Source organism: Typopeltis vanoorti, chromosome 1, assembly GCF_054136105.1.
Source record: "Typopeltis vanoorti isolate ZY-2024b chromosome 1, IOZ_Tvanoo_1.0, whole genome shotgun sequence".
Lineage (NCBI taxonomy): Eukaryota > Metazoa > Arthropoda > Arachnida > Uropygi > Thelyphonidae > Typopeltis > Typopeltis vanoorti.
The window spans coordinates 126,751,854-126,773,878 of NC_143549.1; the positions used below are offsets into that span (position 1 = coordinate 126,751,854).

Below are 22,025 nucleotides of genomic sequence, written 5' to 3' on the forward strand. Positions count from 1 at the left end.
GTTGTCTGAAAATTTCTACGACTTCACCAGTCCAAATGTTTGGCCTCCAAACTCCCCAGACCTTAACCCCATGGATTATTTTGTATGGGGCGCAGTTGAAAAAGACACCAATCGCACTTCCAGTAATACAAAAGCCCAGTTAATGGATAAAATTAAAACAGTTTTTGCGGCCCTTCCCAGGGAGACTGTAGCATCAGCTTGTTCGAGGTTCCGAAGCAGAACTGAAGCTGTGATCGATGCTAATGGTGGTTATTTTGAGTAAATCTTGTTGATAGTATTGTAATTAACTCTGCCTGTAATGTTTTTTGTCAATTCATTAAATTTAATAGATACAAAGAAGATTTTCTTTTTCCTTACGAAACTGTCAAATTTATCCCGAACACCCTGTATATATATATATATATGCATATATATATATATATACAGTATTTAAATTTTTTAAATTAAAATAACTAATAAAAGAAACATTTAGCTATCAATTACAGTTCCTATGAGCAAATTTTCTAAAAGTCGTGCAACAAAAGTAGGTACAGTTTTATGAGCTGGCTGTTTCAAAATAGCTTCAGTTGCATCCTGGCCTGCAAAATGCAAAATTGCTCTTCCTCCTGGATGGTGCTTAATGTAAGATGTAACATCATAAACCTAAGAGACAAAAATGCAACATATGAAGTAATTGTAAAATTTTTTATATATTTATTAACATTTTCTGACTATTTATATTACACATAACCCTTCCCCCTCTTTTTCTCACTCTTCCCATATACTAAATAGAGAGAGTAACAATGATATATTTAGGGAATGGGACAGCAGCTTTTCAAGGAAGAGTTATATTTAGGTTAAAAAAAAATCACGGTATACTGAAAACTATGGATATTACTTCTGGGAAAACTCCCATGTTACTCCTCTTCTATGAGAAGAGGAGTAACATGGGAGTAATAATATCAGCTATGAGATTAGAAGCTCTGAGGTTTGGAAGCTTCACAACATAAAATTGAGGTCACAATCCCGAACAATAGGCAATAACACAAACACTTCAAAAGCAGAAGCACCTACCCGACCTGACATAGCATCCACTTCCTCCATGTGTTCAGACGACGACCAAGCATAGTCGAAACAGACTGCACCCCGTCAACTCCCTTTCCCCCCCTCTAAAAATCAGTTGCTGTTTTCAACCCTTTTCACCCTTTCCCACCCTATATAAATATAAAAAAACGCTCTGCCCATCCCTAATAATATAACATATATGTATATATATATATATATTATTAAAAAAAAACCCGTTTTTTTTTCCATTTCCAATTTATTTCTCCCACATTGCCCCCCCCCCACACACACAGTAGTTTGGACATCGCAGAAAGAAGAAAAGCCACAACATACCCAGATAAAGGTATGTGTAAATTTCTCTTCCTTTATGCTACATATATTTATTGGTAAATATACATCTACAATGCCCTAAAAATCCGTTGGTAAAAAGCCAATGACATTTAAACAAGGGCACGCCTAAACAGAAACAGGCAAAATAGCCGTAAATATAATACTGAAAACTATTTAATTAACTGGGTAGTTTTTAGCAAATCTACTGTTTTTTTTTTAAAAAAAAACAAAACAAACACAAATTGTCCCTTAATATTTAATTTCATACTGGCAGATTGACAATTTTTCATTATATACTGAAACATTCTGAGAATCCAGCTAAATTCAAATGCATGACTCAGCTATAAATCATTTTGAAATTTTAGATGTTTACTGCCTAAGAGTCATTTTTTTTTTCATTATTGTTTCCATCTTAAAACCTCTTCATTTTAATTATTTTAATTGCTCAAACTTCAGGATCACACTTTCATAATGATCACCTTCATAACTGTGAGCTTAATGTCTTACTTTTATTTTTATTTTATTTTTGCTGCTGCTAGTCATTGAGTTAACATTCGTGAATGATAACTACATGAATTGTAATCCATACTGGATTTTGTTAACAGAGTAGAATGCAAAGATATACATTCCAATTTCTAAGGAAAATAAATTTTAGTAACAAAAGATATATTAGTAACTTTGTTTCTATTAACAATTTGCAGCCATGCTACCTAAATTTATTTTACTTAGATACTGAATTTATACTTTTGCATTATTGTGGGATTAATATTCATGAACCACATGGTAATCTGTGAGCTAGAGATTGCCAACTACTAATCTAACTGGGGGGGGGGGGGGGGTCTTGGACCAACTTCCTGTGTCAATTTAAAATGAAGTTAATAAGCTGATTAAGAGCACATGTATTAGACTACCATATCTATTCCACCAATGTCAAATAGAATATTAATCAACAGTATTTGAATACAAAGCTCCAAATCTGGAACTCTCTCTCTGCTTGCTCAGGTATTATTGCTTCAAGTGAAATGAAAGCAAAACAATGACATAAGTTTTCTCATATGTGTTTCTGAAATTACTATTTTTGGAGTTACATTTCATTATTTAATCAAAGTACTAACCTTATATTGCTATTACTATTATAAGAACCTCCAGATAATCACCACTCATTGTATAAAGTCTTGAGTCAGAGAGCAACATGTCACATTGAACCTTAAATTCATTCACTCTCTTAACATGCACAACACATTTAGGCAGTGCAATCCGCTCCATCCACTCACATCCTCCATGTAAAAAATCTATTCCTCACTTCCCTCTTCATGACATTTTTAAACAACTTCCAGGAAAGGCCTTTCCTTCTTATTCTTTTCTCCTCAATTTCCACTCTATATATAATTCCCATGTATTAATTCAGTAAAATTCCTTAATTAAAACACACATATATAATATCGCCATTTTCCCTCCTATTCACAACTTTGCAATTAATATTCCCTGAACCTTTCTTCATAATCAACATCCACAGTACTAAAACTGTTTGATTAGTCATCTCTGGATCATTTATGTGACTCCATCCCATGAAAGGTTGTAACCTATACACATCAGTAATGTGGACTGGCAAGATCTCCAGTTTCAACATTAAAATGGAAAGTGGGTGACCTAATCAGAACATAAACAGTCCATGTGTGTCTAATTAATGCATTAGACAGTGGAACAACCACTTGCTTATCACTTGTCAATGTACTTTTTATCATAGCAGTAAAAATATGTGTGGTCTTCAATGTGCCTTCAGAACTTCAGGTTACCGATGACCATCAAACCACATTCCAAATCTCATCTACTTCCTGAAGCACAGTTACAACAATAGAACAAATAGCCTTATATCTCTATACTCAAAAGAACAATCCCACTCATTCATCCAAGCTAAAAGTCTATTTAAATCTTTCTGAAGAGGCTCAAGGGTTAACATTACTTCTTGTAATTCTCTCCAACTCTTCCATCATCAGTGAACAATTGAAGATCTCCTGTCAATCATCCATGTGGAATATCATTAATAGCTTAACCAGTAGGAGATCTAAGAAAATAACCTATGGAACAAATCACTTATTTATTTTTTTATTTTTTTGGAAGCACTGTTCCACTATACACAACTTGTTGCTACTGTTCAGAAAGCTAATCTCTAATCCATATAACCAATCGCTTATCCATTCCTCCATTTTCTTCAACCTGTATACCAATTTGTCATTTGTCAATCTATCAAATGCTTTTGATAAGAATAACACTGTATGCAATATTCTAAGAATATCACTGTATGAAAGTCACCTTATCCAACACATTCATCACTTTATTATTATTATTACTATTACATGACACCTCCAAGGAGTCCAAAGACATTGAGGGAGGGCACCTACTCTACAACCCTCCGCGTTCACCACTTAATCCACTATAACGAACTGCCACTCCTGTCATCATCTACACCAACGCCATCTACTGCCCACCACCACTAGTATTTTTTTGTCTGTAAATTGCATGTGTTCTGAAGGCGATTTGTCTGTATACAGGATGAAAAACTTGAGTTTCCAGGAGGGAAAAACTCTGCTACCTCCATATGAGACCATATTTACTAAAGCAAAACCCACTATTCACCCATGCTGACCATCACAAAAAATTCTATGTTCAAAAACCCAATCCTGAAATCCTTGGATAGAAGTTTCTGATTATAGACTAGTATGTAGATATACCAACTAATTCATAATCAGAAAGTTCTATCCAAGAACATGTACAGTACTCCATCTGCTTCTTAGAAATCTTTCCCATTTCAAAATTGTCACATTTAGCTCTTTTGCACACTCTCTAAAAGTGATATGTGATCCATTTACATAAGTCTTGATATGACTGATTCTTTCACTTTTAATCCTTCTATCATTTTGCCTCCCTTCTAGATGTTGCATATCATCATTTACACTGGCATGACATACAGCAACAAAGTGCTCATTAAATAATTCCACTACATTCTTTGTCATAGCCACCCTACTACCATAACTATTCCACCAATGTCCAATGTTTATAATTATTCTTCATCTTACTTGGCAAGTAATGAAAGAATTTTCTTGAATTTCTTTGGCTTGGCTCACCAATCTTCTCTCATATTCCACTTTCTCCTTCTTTACCATGCTTGCCAATTTCTAACTTGCATTTTATACTCCTCATACATCTGATCACTGCTAACTGTCTTGGGCCCACATCATAACACCTTTTCCCCACACTACATGATTTCACCTGTTCATCTAACTCTTACTTTACAGATGTACATGCTTCAATTGGATGCATCCAAAATAATTAGTATCCTCTATCAACCTCTTTTCCCCACAGCTCAAACTCATATATGATATTAGGGAAGCCCTGTATTCAATACAGGGATTTTCATAATCACTTTCACATAAATTTCACATAGACCTCAGGTACAAATTTTGTTTGCTTACACTTGGATAAAGGATTAAACCAAGTATATAATTTCTTGGTATCTTTAATTTATAGTATACCCAATTTGGGATATTTTCATGTTGTAAGCCAATCTGGAGTAAAACTGGGTTGTGGTCAATTCTGAGGTCATCCATCACTTTTGGTATTGATGCATGATATTTTGTTGACAGACCCAACAACACTCGCCCCCAGCATGGGTCTGTTATTTTGGTGTAGAACATAGTTCCTCAGCTCTGGGTTGTCAGCTGGTTGAAGGTGCTTTTCATTTCCAAGGATTACCTCGGTACTATAATGTGTTGTAAATTCTTGCAGTTCACGCATTTTCTTTCCTAGACTACTAGCATTCCAAAATACAATTTGTAGAGCATTGGGCATGCTACATATGTTAACCATTGACAGTGCAGTAAGAATTGTTTATGTGTCTCACAAACTTGGTGTGGAATGCTAGCTGGGTTTGCTCTGCTGAATTCTATTAATATTTTGCTCAGAATGGCTGCTATGACTGCAGCTTTGCTGCAATTGGTTGGGCATTGGGATTCAATTTGTCCTGCAGGTTTCAAAGCCAATACCTCTGCATATGAGGCACATGTTTCGGTGGTTTGATGTGGAATTGGGGGGGAGTATCAGCATTTGCTGTGGGATGCCCATGGATTTGTTGATGGTGCTCTTGTTTTCTTTTGTTTATTTTAGGTGACCAAGTACTGCTTGCAGCTTCTGTAGTTGGCAGGATGTGGTATGCTGCAGTTGACATATTTAGCTGGCTCTGTTTTCTGACTTTCTGCAGGAAGTCGTTGCATAGCCTTGCAGCAGCATTGCAAGCGGCCAAATTTTTTTCAATGGCGGCATTGTCCAATTGATGCCTTCCATCATAACGGTTCTGGTTTTTTTAGCCAGATCGCAAACTGTTTTTAGGTCATAGATTTCTCAGTACTGTTTGCTGATTTCCATTAGGATAAGAGGCATTGGCCATTTATCCTCAAAGCATACAGGGTTAACTGTAATATGGTTTAGTCCATGGTTTGAAGGTCTCTTGTGACTTCCTCAGTGATGACGGATTCTGTAATACTGAACAGTACCACCTTGAAGTTTTTTGGTTTTTTTTGCATCTGTTTAATGTAAAATTTTAGTGATTGCATGGTAGTCAGCTACCATCTCTGGTTTTATTTGTATCCCTTTGTCTGTGCTATTGCCTTTTGTAAAATTTATTTTACAGTTTTTGAGGACCGTGGCCACCTCCATCCATTGTTTCATTTGTTGTTGGTTCCTTGTGTCATTTTTGCCTTCTGACGTTGTAGAACCCGACTTCTTCCTCAGCTGCTTCCTGGGATAAATATGACAGTGGTTTGTTGTTAATGATTGAAGTGGTTGTTGGCTTCTCAAAATCAACCTGGAATCGATTGAGCCATTTCATTTGCCAAAAGTCATAAAAACTTCTGAATTGTACAAATGCCTGCTTGAACTCTAGGCTTTCCTACTGGTGATCACCCATTTAAAGTTTGCAGAGTGATCCTAAATTAAGAGAATAGATAGGGGAAAAAAAGAAAAGCAGAGAGAAATAGAATAAATCTAGTAACCAGCTGGTACTTACCTCTGGATAAGCCTCAAATTCTCTAAAGATAGGCTGAATAAATCTCAATGAGTCACCTTGAACAAGATCTCCAGATCAGATCAGATTTTTCAGATAAAGCCAGTTGCCACCAAGGTTGAAGTAATGCAGAAATCATATATATCCATATACAAAAGGTGAAATGATGTGAAACTTATTATTAAAATACTGTGGATTAGAGCTAGTTGTAGAAAGTTTTCTCACTTGGCTATATGAATTAAACATGCTAAGAAATTATGTTCTTGTTTAATCCTTTACCAAAATGTTAAATCATTTATCCAAGCCTCTATACACAAGTAGATTAGTTGTGAAGATACTTCACATGCAAACTTTGCTTGCTTATACTTGGATAAAGGATTAAATAAGAATATAGTTTCTTGGCATTTTTAATTTAATTTATAACCAAGTGAAAAACTTTCTACACTGGCTCCAGTCCAGCATATTTTGATAATAAGGTGTCACACCTTTTAACTACTTGTATATGGGATATATATAACTACTGCATTACTTCAATCCTGGAATCTTTCTGGTCTGGCACCAACTGAAGAAGTCTCAAAAGATTGAAACCAGCCTGGGAGAAATCACCCTTTCATAATGCATAGCATTATACACACCCAAAAGGATGTGTACTTTGCATTGGATACTAAGGCAATTGATGTGAAGTCATTAGCCTCTATATACAAGTAGCTAAGTTGTGAAGATACTCCATCCACAAATTCTATTTCTTACACTTGGATAAAGGATTAAACAAGAATATAATTTCTTGGCATTTTTAATTTAATTACATGTAGGGTGTTAAGTATGTAGACTGCTAATTCATTTTGTCCATATTAGTTCAAAACTTCCTAATTCTAGTATTCTCTCCATTTCACTGCAGATCTGCCAGACTACATAATATGGGAGTTTATGAGGGCAATGTATCCTATTCAGCTAGGTCTTGATTAGTGTGAATAATGAATCCCATGAAATCACCACATTATTCAAATATGCATTATTAGAAATTATTATTTTATGTAAAATATGGTAATTGATCCCAGCTCGAAGGAAACAGGCAAAGAAAAAAGTTTAAACATAAGTTTGGTAGATTTCTTAACGAAATATTACAGTAAAGAATGAAAATAATCTACTTGTAATTTAAATTTATTGTTAACAAGGTCATACAGTAGTTATATAGAGCAAAATACAAACAAAAATATTATAAATATCACAAGGTAAGTTTACACTGATGAAAACATCTTTATCATTCAAAATTTTTTTTGCACTTGTAGTGTTTTTATTTGAAAGAATTTCCTTTTGTACTGTTTTTTTAAGGGTACTTCTTAAAACAATTAAAAGAAATCACAAAAACTAAAGTTATTCCAGCAGGAAGCAGCACATGTACACTTTTAAATAAACAAGTGAAGGCTGAAATAGTAGTCTAAAACCCTCAAGCTACCTCAACTGCAAATGTGCTAGCCAGGCATTAACTGAATTTTGGTTCACATTAAACGCAACCTGGTACTGTTGCACAATTCACACTAAACTGAATATTGCATTATTCGCAACCTAGCTGTATACTCCAGGGAATGCTAATGGGTAAACTTTGTCTTTTAAAGAACAAATAAGGGAAGCTAGTCTTAATACTGATTCATAGGAACTACAGGTTAGGTAATTATAACAAGCTTTCGGAGTGTAATATGTTCTGACCCATGGCAGAACATATTGCAGGGGAAAGATTTTAGAAGTGTATGGGATATAATTAGTGGGTATCTGAGGAAGACAATATCAGAATGTATTCCCATGGTCAGGAAGAAGAACAAGGTAGGTGTTAGATGGATGAGTAGTAGTATCAGGCTTGATCTGCAATAAAAGAAAATGTTATGGAGAATTTACAAAGAGAAAGGAGATCAGTACACCCATGAGCAGTACAAGACTCAAGCTAGGAAGGTTACCAGCATAGTAAGAAAAGCTAAATCAGATTATGAGAAGACCTTAGCCAAGGAGATCAAGGGTAATCCCAAAGAGTTCTTCTGCTATGTGGTAAGTAAAAGGAAGAATGACTTTGGTAGGTGCTGATGGTATTGAGGTGACCAATTCAGATGTAACAGTAGAGTTACAGAGTGATCACTTATCAAAAGTCTATCAGTCAATTGAGGACATCTCTGTACCTGCGGCAATAACTAATGTGAGAAATGAAGTTAATAAATCAGAGGTACTTAGTATATTGCAGAATTTAAATGCAAACACTATTGTAGGTTTAGATGGAATATCAGCTTGCGTATTGTGTGAATGTGCAAAGGAATTGTCAATGCCTCTTACTTGGTTATTTAACTTAAGTTTGAACTCTGGTATGGTCCCAAGGGAGCGGAAGGAAGGCAAAGTGGTTCCTTTGCATAAAGGTGGCTCTAAAACTGCAGTAGTTAATTACAGACCAATCACCATCTCAGGGGTCATGGTAAAAGTATTGGAAAAGTTGGTTAAGGACAGAATTCAAGAATGGGTGGATTAGAATACGATACTCTATAAGGGCCAACATGGTTATGTTAAAGGTCGATCCTGCCTTAGCAATTTATTAACTTTTTATAATAGAATGATATCTGAGTTGGACAAGGAAAATGGCTACACAGTGATACTTATTGATTTTGCTAAGGCTTTTGACATGGAATACTGTTGTGCAAATTAGAGCAGATGGGGATGGATACTAAACTGGTGATATGGATAAGAGAATGGCTCATGGAGAGATACCAGAAAGTAGTATGGAGGAGCAGAGTCCAGGATGATGCAGGTGACCAGGTGTGCCTCAGGGTTCTGTGCTTGGGCCGTTATTGTTTAATTTGTACATAAATGATAGAAAATGGCAGCAGATATTCAGGTTGTTTGCTGATGATGCAAAGTTGGGTAGTGCAATAAAAAATCAAGCTGATGTTGAGAGTTTGCAGGATGATTTAAATAAGCTGGCAAAATGGGCAAAAGGTAATGGATGTTCAGCTCAATGTGGAAATTGTAAAGTTATGCATTTTGGGATTAAAAGATTACCAGCTGTGTACCACATTGATAGAACGGTACTCCAAGAGATTGATAAGGCTAGGGACTTTGGGGTGTTAGTGAATAAGGAGATGAAGTTCAGAGGACACATTGCTAAGGTGTCCAAGATTGCACATAGGATTACTTGGTTATTGAAAAACACACCAACATCCAGAGATAAAGAAGTCATTATTCCCCTTTATGAGGCATTGATACTTCCACATTTGGATTTCTGTGCTCAAGTCTAGTCACTTGGATTCCTTGGAGATGAGGCGGTTGTGAGAGGGTTCAGAGGAAAGTGACTAAGTTGGTGAGTGATGTAAAAAATGCTCCTATATTGACAGATTGAGAGCTTGTGGATTGCAGAGGTTGGTTGATGGGCAGAGAAGAGGAGATATGATAGAAACATTTAAATTACTAAAAGGTTTTTATAAGATTGATGCAGGGGAAATATTTCAGCTGTGTGATAGTGATGGAAGAACAAGAGGTCATCCCTAGAAATTAAGGAAAAGTGTGGTTAACAAGGGTTTGAGAACTAGATTTTTTGCTTGGAGGGTGGTGAATGAGTGGAATACACTGCCTAACTCAGTTGTGAATTCATCGTCTGTAAATGAATTCAAGAAGAGATATGATAGATATTGTTTTGATAGTTTGGGTCTTCTGCGATGAGTCTACTGACTCCATGGAGATGCCCGTAATAATAATAATAGAAATCTGGTAAAACTAATATGTCTAAAAACAATTAAAAAAAAAACAGTTATCAATTTCTAAAGTAAACTTTATTTTAAGGTTTGGGTTAATTATGTGCGCTAAAAAAAAGTAACTAACACATTATGACTGTATGACCAAATAGCGAACATGTCATCAACATAGCACAACTAGCAGAGGAAGAGTTTAGTCAAGAAGGAGCTTAGCACTATCTTCATGTTTCATGGAAACTTTTGCAGAAAAAAAGTACTAGGAGGTAAATTTTATTATGCCATATGAAATTATATTCTTGTTTAATCCTTTATCCAAGTGTAAACAAGCAAATGGATACGAAGTATCTTCTTGACTAGGCTACTTGCATAAAGAGGCTAATAGCTTCACATTAAATGCCTTAGTATCTCATAATGCAAAGCACACATCCTTTCAGGCATGTATAATGCTATGCATTAGGGGAAGGGCCACTACCCAGACTTAGAATTTCCAATTATACACACCTAAAAGGATAAGTATAATGTCATGAAGATACTTCACATGCAAACTTTGGTTTGCTTACAGTTGGATAAAGGATTAAACAAGGATACAATTTTCTTGTTATAATCCAATTTATAGCCAAGCAAATACTTTCTATGGATATGAAATATCCTGATTGCATCACAAAACAAGAGTGCAATAATATTTGAGGGAATGTTTTTTTTAAAATTGAAGTTAAAGTTTCTTTAAGTAAGATATTTGTACACCATAGTAATAACAAAACATGCTAATAGGTTGGATATGTTAAATTTACTTTTTTTTTTTTTTTTGCTAAATATATAGCTGAATTATATGTACAGCTGTCTCACACAGGACATATGTCATTATACATTAAGAAACATTAATTTAAAAAATTCTCTGGTATTATTGCACTCTTTATGAAGTTATGAATTGTATGACTATGAACCAATATGGACAAAGTGGAGTATCAGATCACATTCTCAATAACCTACAAGAAGTTTTTGAGAAGAACAGTTATCCTAAAAAGACAGAATCAAATGTGAGAAATTATTCTGGGAATCTACTTATGCTTAATCCAAATTAAGGGAAGGGCCACTACCCAGACTAGTTTATAGGAGATACTGAGATAGGAGTGTTGGTAGCTTGCTCCACCTTTGCAATGAGTTGCCCTGGTGTTGTACCACCTTAACCCAGTCCTGAAGATACTTTCAGGTGCAAACTTTGTTTGCTCACACTTGGATAAAGGATTAAACTAATTTTATTATACTCTAACCAAGTGAAAAATAAACTTTCAACATCTTTCTCTAAATCCAGAGTAATAAAAAAAAAAGGGTGGCACACCATTTGGCAACTTCTATAGGTAGAGATGACCTGCTAATGCTTCTGCCTGGGATCTCTACTTGGGCCTGGCTCCCACTGAAGAGACCTCAATAAAGGTTGAAACTAGTCTGGGTAGTGGCCCTTCCCTTAATGCATAACATTAGACATATCCGCAAGGAGATGTGTTTTGCATTATAGGAGATACTGAGATAGGATGGTAGCTTGCTCCACCTTTGCAACGAGTTGCGCTGGTGTTGTACCACCTTAACCCAGTCCTGAAGATACTTTCAGGCACAAACTTTGTTTGCTCACACTTGGATAAAGGATTAAACTAATTTTATTATATACTCTAACCAAGTGAAAAATAAACTTTCAGCATAGACACTAATAAGTCAGTTGGTCCTGATGGTATCCTTTCTAATAGGCTAAAACCCATAATATCAAAATAATAGCAGCTATAAGGTTTTACTGTGCTCCAGAATTAACATCTATCCTATAGTGAATTATCTTTTAGAAAGGGTCTAAGAAAAACCAAAGAAGTTGCATGTTAGGAACGCTGCTAAAAAATAAGTTTTTTTTTTTTTAACATTTTAGTTAATAATATTAAGTTACTTTATTGTAGTTTTTTTTTTTATTTATATGTGATACATTGAGTTATTTAGATTTAAGAAAAACGTGTACATCTGTTTTAAAGTAGATGTCATAGGTATGATGCCAATGAGTAGTACAACGGCAGACATTATGTCTTTGCAGGGCGAGTTGAATATGCAAGATTTTGTTTAAAGCAGTATGTATGTATTCTTTTATTTTTATTTATGTTTTATATTTATCCCACACACAAGAGGTACAAGAACCTACAGCACATAAGTGTTGTGTGTGAAGTGCAGATGAGGGTCGAGAAAGAAAAAAACCTATTGACATTCTTCTTAGAGAGCTGTACATTGAAATTGTTGGGAAACACATCATAGGGAGGCTGTTACAGAGGACAGAGATAGATGGAATAAATGAGGAAAAGAGGCAGGTTCGGTGAATTTGCAGTTATACTGTAAAGGAATGTTGGACAGCTACTGCTCTTGTTTTAATAGGCAATTGGAGGGATGATGATTGCAAATTCACTGGAGCAGTGACCATAGAAGTATCTGTAAAAGAGAGACAGAGCTGAAACACTGCATCTGTGAGATAGAGGTTGAAGTAAGCCTGTAAGCAAAGGATCATCTATGAGCCAAATTGCTTTCCTCTAGACAGTGTCAAGAATTTTGAAGAAGATTGTAGGTGCACCATCCCAAATGTGTGAACAGTATTCTAAGGATTTTGGATTTATATAGGATTAGTAGCTGGGTGGGTTTAAAACAGCTTCTTGAGCAAAAAAAAAAAAGGCATAGTTTTTTGGAAGCTGAAGAAGCTATTGATGTGATGTGTTTGTGCCAAGAGAGGATGGAAGTAAATGTTAGTCCATAGAGAGATAGTTCATCCTGTCTTGTGATGTGTGTGTGTGTATTACTAAGGATGAGAGAAGGTGAGCTGAGATCCTTTTTGTGAGAGAAAAGGCAGGACTGCATTTTGGAAGTTGACTAGGTTATCTGGGAACTACATGGTTTGTCAAAGGAGTAGGATGAGTGAAGAATTCTATCATCAGCAAAGTTATGAACAGGAGTAGGTCATTTATGTGTTAAAAAAGTTGAAAATTTGAGGAAGGAAAGTGAGACTGATGAGTGAATACAGAATAAGTGCCAGTTGGGTGGAGAGAGAGTGAGAGAACAAAACGTGATAGCAGAGTAAACAGTATTGACAGAAGTCCAGAAAATATTAATGTTGTTGATAACTTTAGAGTACAGTAGCAGAAGGTCAGGAGAACGAAGACTATTTCAAGAAGGAAATAGTTGACTTGGTGTAGTTTTTCAAAGCACGAAATTGAAAGATTGCAGAAATGTTAAGAGATTAGTAGAGCTCAGAAGAAGAAAAAAGCAAGAGGTGTGAGGTAAGAAACAAGACTGTATAAATAAATGACAGAAAGAGAGTATGGAGAAATTTTTTATGGTAATTCTACATAAAAGAAGTACTTAATGAAAGCATTACAAACTCTTTTTTCCCAGTGCAAAAATTAATATAAGTGAAGCTGCCAGGATACAAAAAGGTAAAGTGAAAGAATCGATTGTGTTTAGCTGGCACTAATGATTTTAAAATGTGAAAAATATTGTAAAAAAGAAGTTATGAGAGAGTTACAGGAAGAAGAAAAAAAGGAAAAGTGAGAGGGGAAAGAGTAAGTTTGCTGCCATGAAGACATGTATGCAGAAGAAATGGTGTAGCACTGTGGTCTGAATTTGATGGATGACAGAACTTATATAATGCTGATAGACTACACTGAAATGGATTTGGAATTTGGTATTGACTACCCCATTCGATATGGGGTAGTCAATACAGGATATAACTTGGCTGGGAGTTTAAAGGGATGTTACCATTTATATATACTAATGCTACAGGCATCAAGAATAACAGGGAGGAGTTTTGGGCATTTGTTGATGTAATTTGGCCAAACGTTATAGACATTAGTGAGACTAACTGACAGCAGATAATGTAGTTCTTATGTAGCTTCTCCAATTCAGAGGTTAGCAATCATGGTACACCATTGTTGTCGGTAACTCTGACCCACCATAATTAAACATTTTGGCTAGGTCTCAAGAACCAGTTACAGTGTCCACAATTAGAGTGGGACAAGTAGTGTCTATGCTTTTATTACAGGAATAAATGTGAGTGGTTTAGTATTTTCAGGGCAGCTAGAGAATACAGGATGGGGGGGGGGTGGTTAAGTAAGGGTGTATGTACAGACCAGATTTCTTTCTTGGAGAAGTGAATGAGTAGAACAGATTACTAAAATTAGTTGTGAGAGTACTGAAGCAGTGAATAAGTTTAAGGAAAAGTGTGATAAGTATTGTATGTATACAGCAGGGGTGGCCAACTACTTGTCCTTTTGGAGCCAAAATAATTTCAGTAAGAATTAGAACAGCCACAACCTTTGACCGATGCGATGGTACAGGAGTAAGTGAGTGTATGCATGGCAAGGTTGTAACGAGCTTGTAAGAATCTAATTTTAAGAATTAAACTTTTTTATTGCAGTAATTTTTATTAACCCTGTTTTTCTCTCTCTCGTCTCTCTTTTTTTTTTTTTCCTCTTTTTTTGTTGTCTCCTCTTCTCTTTTTTGTTTATTTTTTTCCCCTGGTAGATCGTGAAGAGCCACATGGATGCGAGCTGCATGCAGCTCGCGAGCCATGTTGTGGCCACCACTGGTATATAAGTTAGTTTGGTGATGAATCTTCTGGTTCCATGGTGACACCCATATAATATAATAATATAGTTTGAGTGTAGTTATATCATGACTTATTACATTCTTTAAAAGAAGAATTTAAGTAGGTGAAAAATGAAATATAAATGGCTTTCTAGATATTTAACTATCAGAATATCCCAATGTAATAAACAATTTATTGCATTTTTGGCACTGACATATGATAAATATATTTAACAGATGCATTATTCTAATGCAGTAAAGATTTATGAAAAAGTATTCACACTACATAACATTCATTTTTGCTTTTTTCAATAAAACTAAAGACTTTCATTTCACTGATTTACTGAATAAAAATATGAACTTGATAGACCTATTTATTAATTATGCTATTACTATCTACCTATTACTATTACCTGTATGTAGTAAACAAGTGCATACTACTAGACCAGCGAGTCTTAACCTTTTTTAGTGATCGGCACCCCCTTGAAAAATATGTTTCTATTTCTTTATTTAGGAAATTACATCTATTGCAAGATAATTTATTTATTGAAAAATAAACACATATATTTACATACAAAACAATATCTCAATTTTTAATGGATATGTTGTTGTTGTTGTTGTTTATTCATAATAATACTTTTGACGCGAGACTTCTTTTTTGAAAGAGCGATGCTCAAGTCATCACTTGCATTTAAGCGATTTCTGGCTTTTGTTTTTATGTGCAAAAGTGACGAAAATTCCATTTCACACAGATAGGTGGGGGCAAATGGTAAAAGTGTCTGTAATGCTGCTTTTGCCAGCTGTGGATAAGGTTCTAACTGTGTATACCAGAATTGTTCTAAGTCCAGTTTTTCAAATTCCATTTGAATACGTGCATTGGCTCGCATTTCAATAAGATCGTCTTTTATTAAATAGCTGTCATCCATCGAATCTGGGTCCAAATTTAGAAACTTCTCTCGCACCCCTGGAAATGCTTTCTCGCACTACCAGGGGTGCACACACCCCAGGTTAAGAATCACTGTACTAGACAATAGTATGCATTTGGTTACTTCATATTATTGTTGAATAAATCACTGAAAGAAAAGTTTTTAGTTCTATTGAGGGAAAAAAAAAAAAAAAGAAGCAAAAATGAAAGTCATTTAGTGAGTTCTTTTCATAGTATAGTACTTTGAAACTTTTATTGCTGTGCTATTTCAATCATTCAATCCTAGGTCATGTAAATAAGCAACTTAAAATGATTTCGCCACAAGTGAAAGCAGCAGATTAATTCCAATTTAAAGTCTATTTATCACTATATACCTTGTTTTCAAAAATTATCCAGGCATCGTTCTCCAAACAGTGGCTCTTTACTTCCTTGCAAGAAAATTTGTTTTTTTCTGGGTCTGCAAAATAAAATTACAATAACATTCTAATGGAAAAGATATGAATAACAGAAAATTACATCTCTTTAAGTAATGCTGCATATTCTATTTATTTGGCAAGTTCTACTGTATGACAAAAATTTTAGATAAATTATTCCAATTAGATGTTATTAATCTTTCTGTAAATCAAAGCTAATATACTGGGTCAAATATCTGAACGATTATCACTTGTCTTCAGTTTATTATTATTATTATTATTTCGGGCGACTCCAGGAGTCCTTAGACTCATTGAGGGAGGCCCTAAACATCATGTCCACACAACTATGCGATTACATTCTCACAGTATCTATCATACCTTGTCTTGAACTCGATCACCGTCATAGCACCCACAACAGACTCTGGCAGCTTATTCCACTCATTTACCATTCAAAAAGTAAAGAACCCAGCTCTAACACCCCTGCTAACCACACTCTTGCCCAGCTTCCATAGGTGTCCCCTAGTTCTCCCACCACCAGTCCTGATCTCAAAAATATCCTCTGAATTAATCCTATAGAATCCCTTTAGCAATTTGAATGTCTCAATCATATCTCCCCCCTCCGCCTATCAACTAGTTTCTGCAACCTACAAATCTTCAACCTGTTCTCATATGGTTCATTCCATAGACCTGTTATCGTCTTAGTCACTCGCCTGTGGATCCTCTCCAGAGGCGAGTGACTTTTGAAAGTCACTCGCCTCTGGAGTGACTTTCAAATCTGGGCACAGTAGTCGAGATGAGGTCTTATCAAGGCTCGGTACATAGGTACAATAACTTGCTTGTCTTTGCTCGTCAAGGTATTTTTCAACAACCAAGTGAGTTGATGAGCTGATTTAGCTACTTTTGCAATGTGCCCCCTAAACTTCATCTCCCTATCCACCAACACTCCCAAGTCCCTGGCCTCATCAATCTCTTGGAGTACAGTTCTGTCAATGTGGTATACTGCTGCTAATCTTTTCACCCCAAAATGCATAACCTTACATTTTGTCACATTAAATTGACATCTATTCTCCTTAGCCCAGAACTCCAATCTATCTAAGTCATCCTGCAAGACTTTGACATCTTCTGCATTCACTATTGCCCTACCCAACTTTGCATCATCAGCGAACAAATGAATTGTTCCACTTAAATCCTTCTCTATATCGTTAATGAACAGATTAAACAGCAGTGGTCCAAGAACAGAACCCTGCAGCACACCACTAGTCACAGGCCGTCTTTTGGACTCTACTCCTGAATAAACTACTCTTTGATATCTCTCCATCAACCAACCACCTATCCATCTCACCAACCCTATATCCATTCCCATATGTTGTAGTTTACGGATTAGTATTCCATGTGGTATCCTGTCAAACGCCTTTGCCAGGTCCAGCAGTATCACTGTAAACCCATTTCCCTTATCGAATTCAGCCGTCACCTTATATGAGTCTTTATGCAATGTTTTTTTCAAAACATAGATGAATTACAAGTAGTCATTAAGGAATAATGTGGAAAGGCAAGGAGGAAGGACTAAGAACTTTGGGCTGGTAATATAGTGAATTCTGTATTATCCAACCTCAATTAACAAGTTCTTCATATAACCAATTGCAAATTTCAGAGTAGCTAAGCCCTAATATTGGTTATGATTCCTTTTGTGTGTGTAGAATTGCAACTTTTCACTTACTTTTATTTCCCTCTCTACATTGTAAGTACTTCAATTAAAGTATACTGCAACAAGCCTAAAAGAATGAAGACTGATGTGAAATATTCTTGATTTTGTTTATACGTCTTATGTTAATTGTAATACTCATTGACATGGTAAACCACCAAGCAACTAAGGTACTACCTAAGAGCAGTTAGTTTAGAGGGCAGCAAAAACCAAAACCCTCAAAATTGATAACTGGATATACTTAATAATAAAATTATTTCTAATAAAAAATAATATATTATTAGAAATATTTAAATGTCTTTAATAAAGCAATTGTTATAATATAAATACTCATGAACAAAATGATATTCTGAGAACTGGTTACTTATTTGTTTGTCAATCACTAACAACAATATACTCAGACAGAAGGTTTTTCCAAGCCACTTGGCATTATTATTATTATTATTACCCAAGACCCCATAGAGTCAATGACTCATCTAGGAGGTTCTTTTATCATATACACACACACAGCTCATCGTACCGTGCTTTAAACACACTCAAATTATCTGCAGACACCACACTCTCAGGCAAGGCATTCTGATCATTCACAACTCTGCATGAAAAAAAACCTGCTTCTCACTTCCCTCTTTATACAGTTTCCAGGGATGACCTCTTGTTCTCTCCTGATCTCCCACTATTTTCTGTGGAACCTCTCCAGCATTGATCCTATAACAACCTCTTAATAACTTGTAGGTCTCTATCATATCTCCCCTCTTCCTCCTGTGCACCAGACTCTGCAAGTTGCATCATCTTCTCAATCTTTCCTCATCATTCCAGAGGTTAGAAACTACCATAGTCAGTCACCTCTGGACCCTTTCCAACATCGCATCATCCTTCTGAAAACCAGGTAACCAAATCTGGGCACAATAGTCCATGAGTGGCCTAATCAAGGCTTAAAAAATGGAACAAGAATCTCCCTACTTCTACAAGTTCATGTCCTCTGCATCATTCCAAGAAGCCTTTGTGTTGTCTTCACAATTTTGGCTATGTGTCCCCTAAATTTCAGATCCTTATCCACTATCGCCCCCAGATCTCTTATTTCCTCCCCTCCGACAATATATCCTCACCAAGCATAAATTCTGCATTCCATTTTTGTTTTCCAAATTTTAAAAATCTTACATTTTGCAACATTGAAGTCACATTCCCATTCCCGTGCCCAATCACTCAATTTATTCAAGTCTTCTTGTAAGGCCACAATATCTTCTGTACTTTTCATGGTTCATCCCAACTTTGCATCATCTGCAAACAACTGAATATCTCCATCCAAATCTTTACTAATATTATTAATATACAAATTAAACATCAATGGCCCTAAAAGAGACCCCTGAGGCACACCATTAGTAACTTTCCTTTTCCTGGATATCACTCCTCCATACACAACTTGTTGATGCCTATCAGATAGCCAGTCTCCAATCCAATGCACCAATCTAATATCCAACCCCATCCACTCTAGTTTGACTATCAACTTATCATGATGTAATCTATCAAAAGCCTTTACAAAATCTAAGTATATTACTGTGTATTCTTCTCCTCTGTCCATGGAAGCAGTCACCCTATTGTAATAAGTAAGTAGATTACTAAAACATATTATATTTTCTATAATTATGAAACAATATTGTGTTGATATTCTTACCATAAAAATTATATTTCATATTTGACTGAGAGGTCACAGCCTTAGTATGTGTTGCTGAAAGCAGCAACTAATAGTCACGTGTTTGCTACATGTATGTATTTGAATCATTTCCTTGTACTGCACTTTTTGCATTCATGAAAATATAATTCTCTAATTAGCAATTAAATTATTTTTTAAACCAAGATATTTAAAAAAAAAATTTTGAATTTTCATTTAAAAACAAAACATCAAGAAAGAAATCGTTCTGCTGCAGTATTTTGCAGAAAAGTAAAATATAAGTCCGTTAAAAGTTAGTGTATGGCATTTTTAACCAGTTACAACTTTAAGCTGTAACCTGCATTTTTATTTGCTGATGTTCCAACTGTGTGGTAATACTATGATCTGTATGAGCTATTTTGGATACAATAGATATATATCCTCTAAACTTCAAATCTCTATTTGGTATTATCTCTAAATCCCTAGCTTCATCAATTTCTTGGAGTACAGTGCCCTCAATGTGGTGCAGTTTGTAATCTTTTATCCCAAAATGCATAACTTGACACTTTTCTATATTAAATTGACATCTGTTATGTTTTTCTCATGCTGTGAGCCTATTTAATTCATCCTGCAAGCTCTCTACATCACCCCTAATTATCTATTACCTTATCCAACTTTGCATCATCAGCAAACAACTGAATATCTCCCAAATTATTTCCTATATCATTTATGTATAAATTAAACAGCAGTGGTCCAAACAAGAGACTTGAAGCACACCATTAGTTACCTGCATTCTCCTGGTTTGTGCTCCTTCATATACTACTTTCTGGTATCCATGCATCTGCTACTCACACATCCACATCACCAGTTTCATATCCATTCCCATTTGTTCTGATATCCTGTCAAACACCATTGAAAAATTGAGCAGTATCATCTTGTAGCCATTCCCTTTATCCCACTAAGCTGTCACTCTATTATAAATTAATAAGGCATGATCAACCCTTCACAAAACCATGCTGCCCCTCTTATCTACCTATTCCTGAATTCTCTTTTTGACCAACATATCCAGTACTTTTATCACACTCCTGAGATACTGATTGATCTATAATTAATTTGCTACCACACACTTTGATCCTACTTTATACAAAAGAATTATTCTGTACTCCTTATACTTTCTTTGGACTTTGCCAGAGAGAAGGGTTAGATTAAACAGCCTAGTCAAAGGCATTGCCAGTTCTCTTGCATATTCTCATAAAAAGTGAGCTGCTATCCCATCTATATCCACAGCTATATTTGCAATGAGATTCTGCAATTTTCTGAGCTCCAATTCATCAACCACTGTTCTCATATCAGTCCTTGTTATCTCTTCCACAGCAATATCCTCACTTCGATGACATACCCTTGCAAAGTTGTCACTCAGTAGCTCAACTATTTCAACAGCCTCACCTTTCAACCATCAGTACTCATTAAAGATATCTTTCCACAGTCATTCTTCCTCCTATTTGCCACATTACGAAAGAAGAACCCTTTGGGATTTCCTTTGGTCTGTCTGCCCAGATAATTTCTTCTTATAATCTGATTTTACCTTCTTACCATGCTGGTCAACTTTCTTGCCTGATCCTTATACTGTTCATGAGTTAGCTGGTCTCTTTTCTCCTGATCCTTGTACTGTTCATAAGTTAGCTGGTCTCCTTTTCCTTATATTGCGGCCTGGTTGGCAGAGTGGTTAGAGTATCCACTCTCCAGCCAAAAGGCTGCGGGTTCGAATCCTGCTGTGGGCATGGATGTTTGTCTGTGAAAATACTAGTGGTGGTCAGTGGCAGATGGTTTCTTTCTTTCTTTTTTTTTTTTTGCAGCTTATGTTTAATAATACTACTTATCCACCTAATTCTTACCCTATTTATCCTCCTGACCTTGGGTATACAGTGTGATATTACTTCCTCCAGGTATTCCTTGACTATCCCCATGCTAATCACCTACTTTGTAATTCCACACAAACCCTTTCTTAACTGGAATTTCTGCATGTTTTGCTACCTACCAAGTCAAGACCACATGACCACTTTCTCCAGTTTTAGGCAATGTGGTCATCTTAGTTATGGATAGGTCTTCTGATTCTATAACTAGATCCAGCATTCTCAGACCCTGAGTTGCCTTCACCACATACTGCTTCAAGTAATTATCTCTCAGTAGGTGTATAAATTCCATTTCTTTCCTGCCATATCGTTCCTCCTTCCAGTCAATGTCTACAAAGTTGAATTCCTACACAACAGTTACTTAATCCGCACTCGTTGTACTAATATGCTGATGCATGACTTCCACGACCTCCTACTACCACCTGCAAATCCCTGGCTTCATCAGTTTCCTAGAGTATATTTCCCTCATGGCACCTGTAATTGTGGTACTTGTAATCTTTTTATCTCAAAATGCATATTTTTCCACTTTTCACATTAAACTGGTATTTAGTATCTTTCATATTTATTTATCATACTGTCAACCTATTTAAATCGCCCTGCAAACTCTCTATATCACATTGAATAACTAGTACTTTACACAGTTTTGCATTATCAACAAACAATT

The 22,025-nt window shown here is 35.7% G+C and overlaps 1 protein-coding gene across 2 annotated transcripts in view; it reads right to left on the reverse strand.

Moving 5' to 3' along the window:
* Positions 1-212: 212 nt before the first annotated feature.
* LOC150110406 (uncharacterized) overlaps positions 213-22,025 on the reverse strand; it is a 37,232-nt gene continuing 15,419 nt past the window's right edge. For both annotated transcript variants that reach the window (XM_090393551.1, XM_090393552.1), the window contains exons 3-4: positions 16,060-16,142; positions 213-642 (exon numbers count right to left, since the gene is read on the reverse strand). In XM_090393551.1, the coding sequence (XP_090249677.1) occupies positions 469-642; positions 16,060-16,142 (257 nt within the window). In that variant the 3' untranslated portion in view covers positions 213-468. The remainder of the gene's footprint in view (positions 643-16,059; positions 16,143-22,025) is intronic.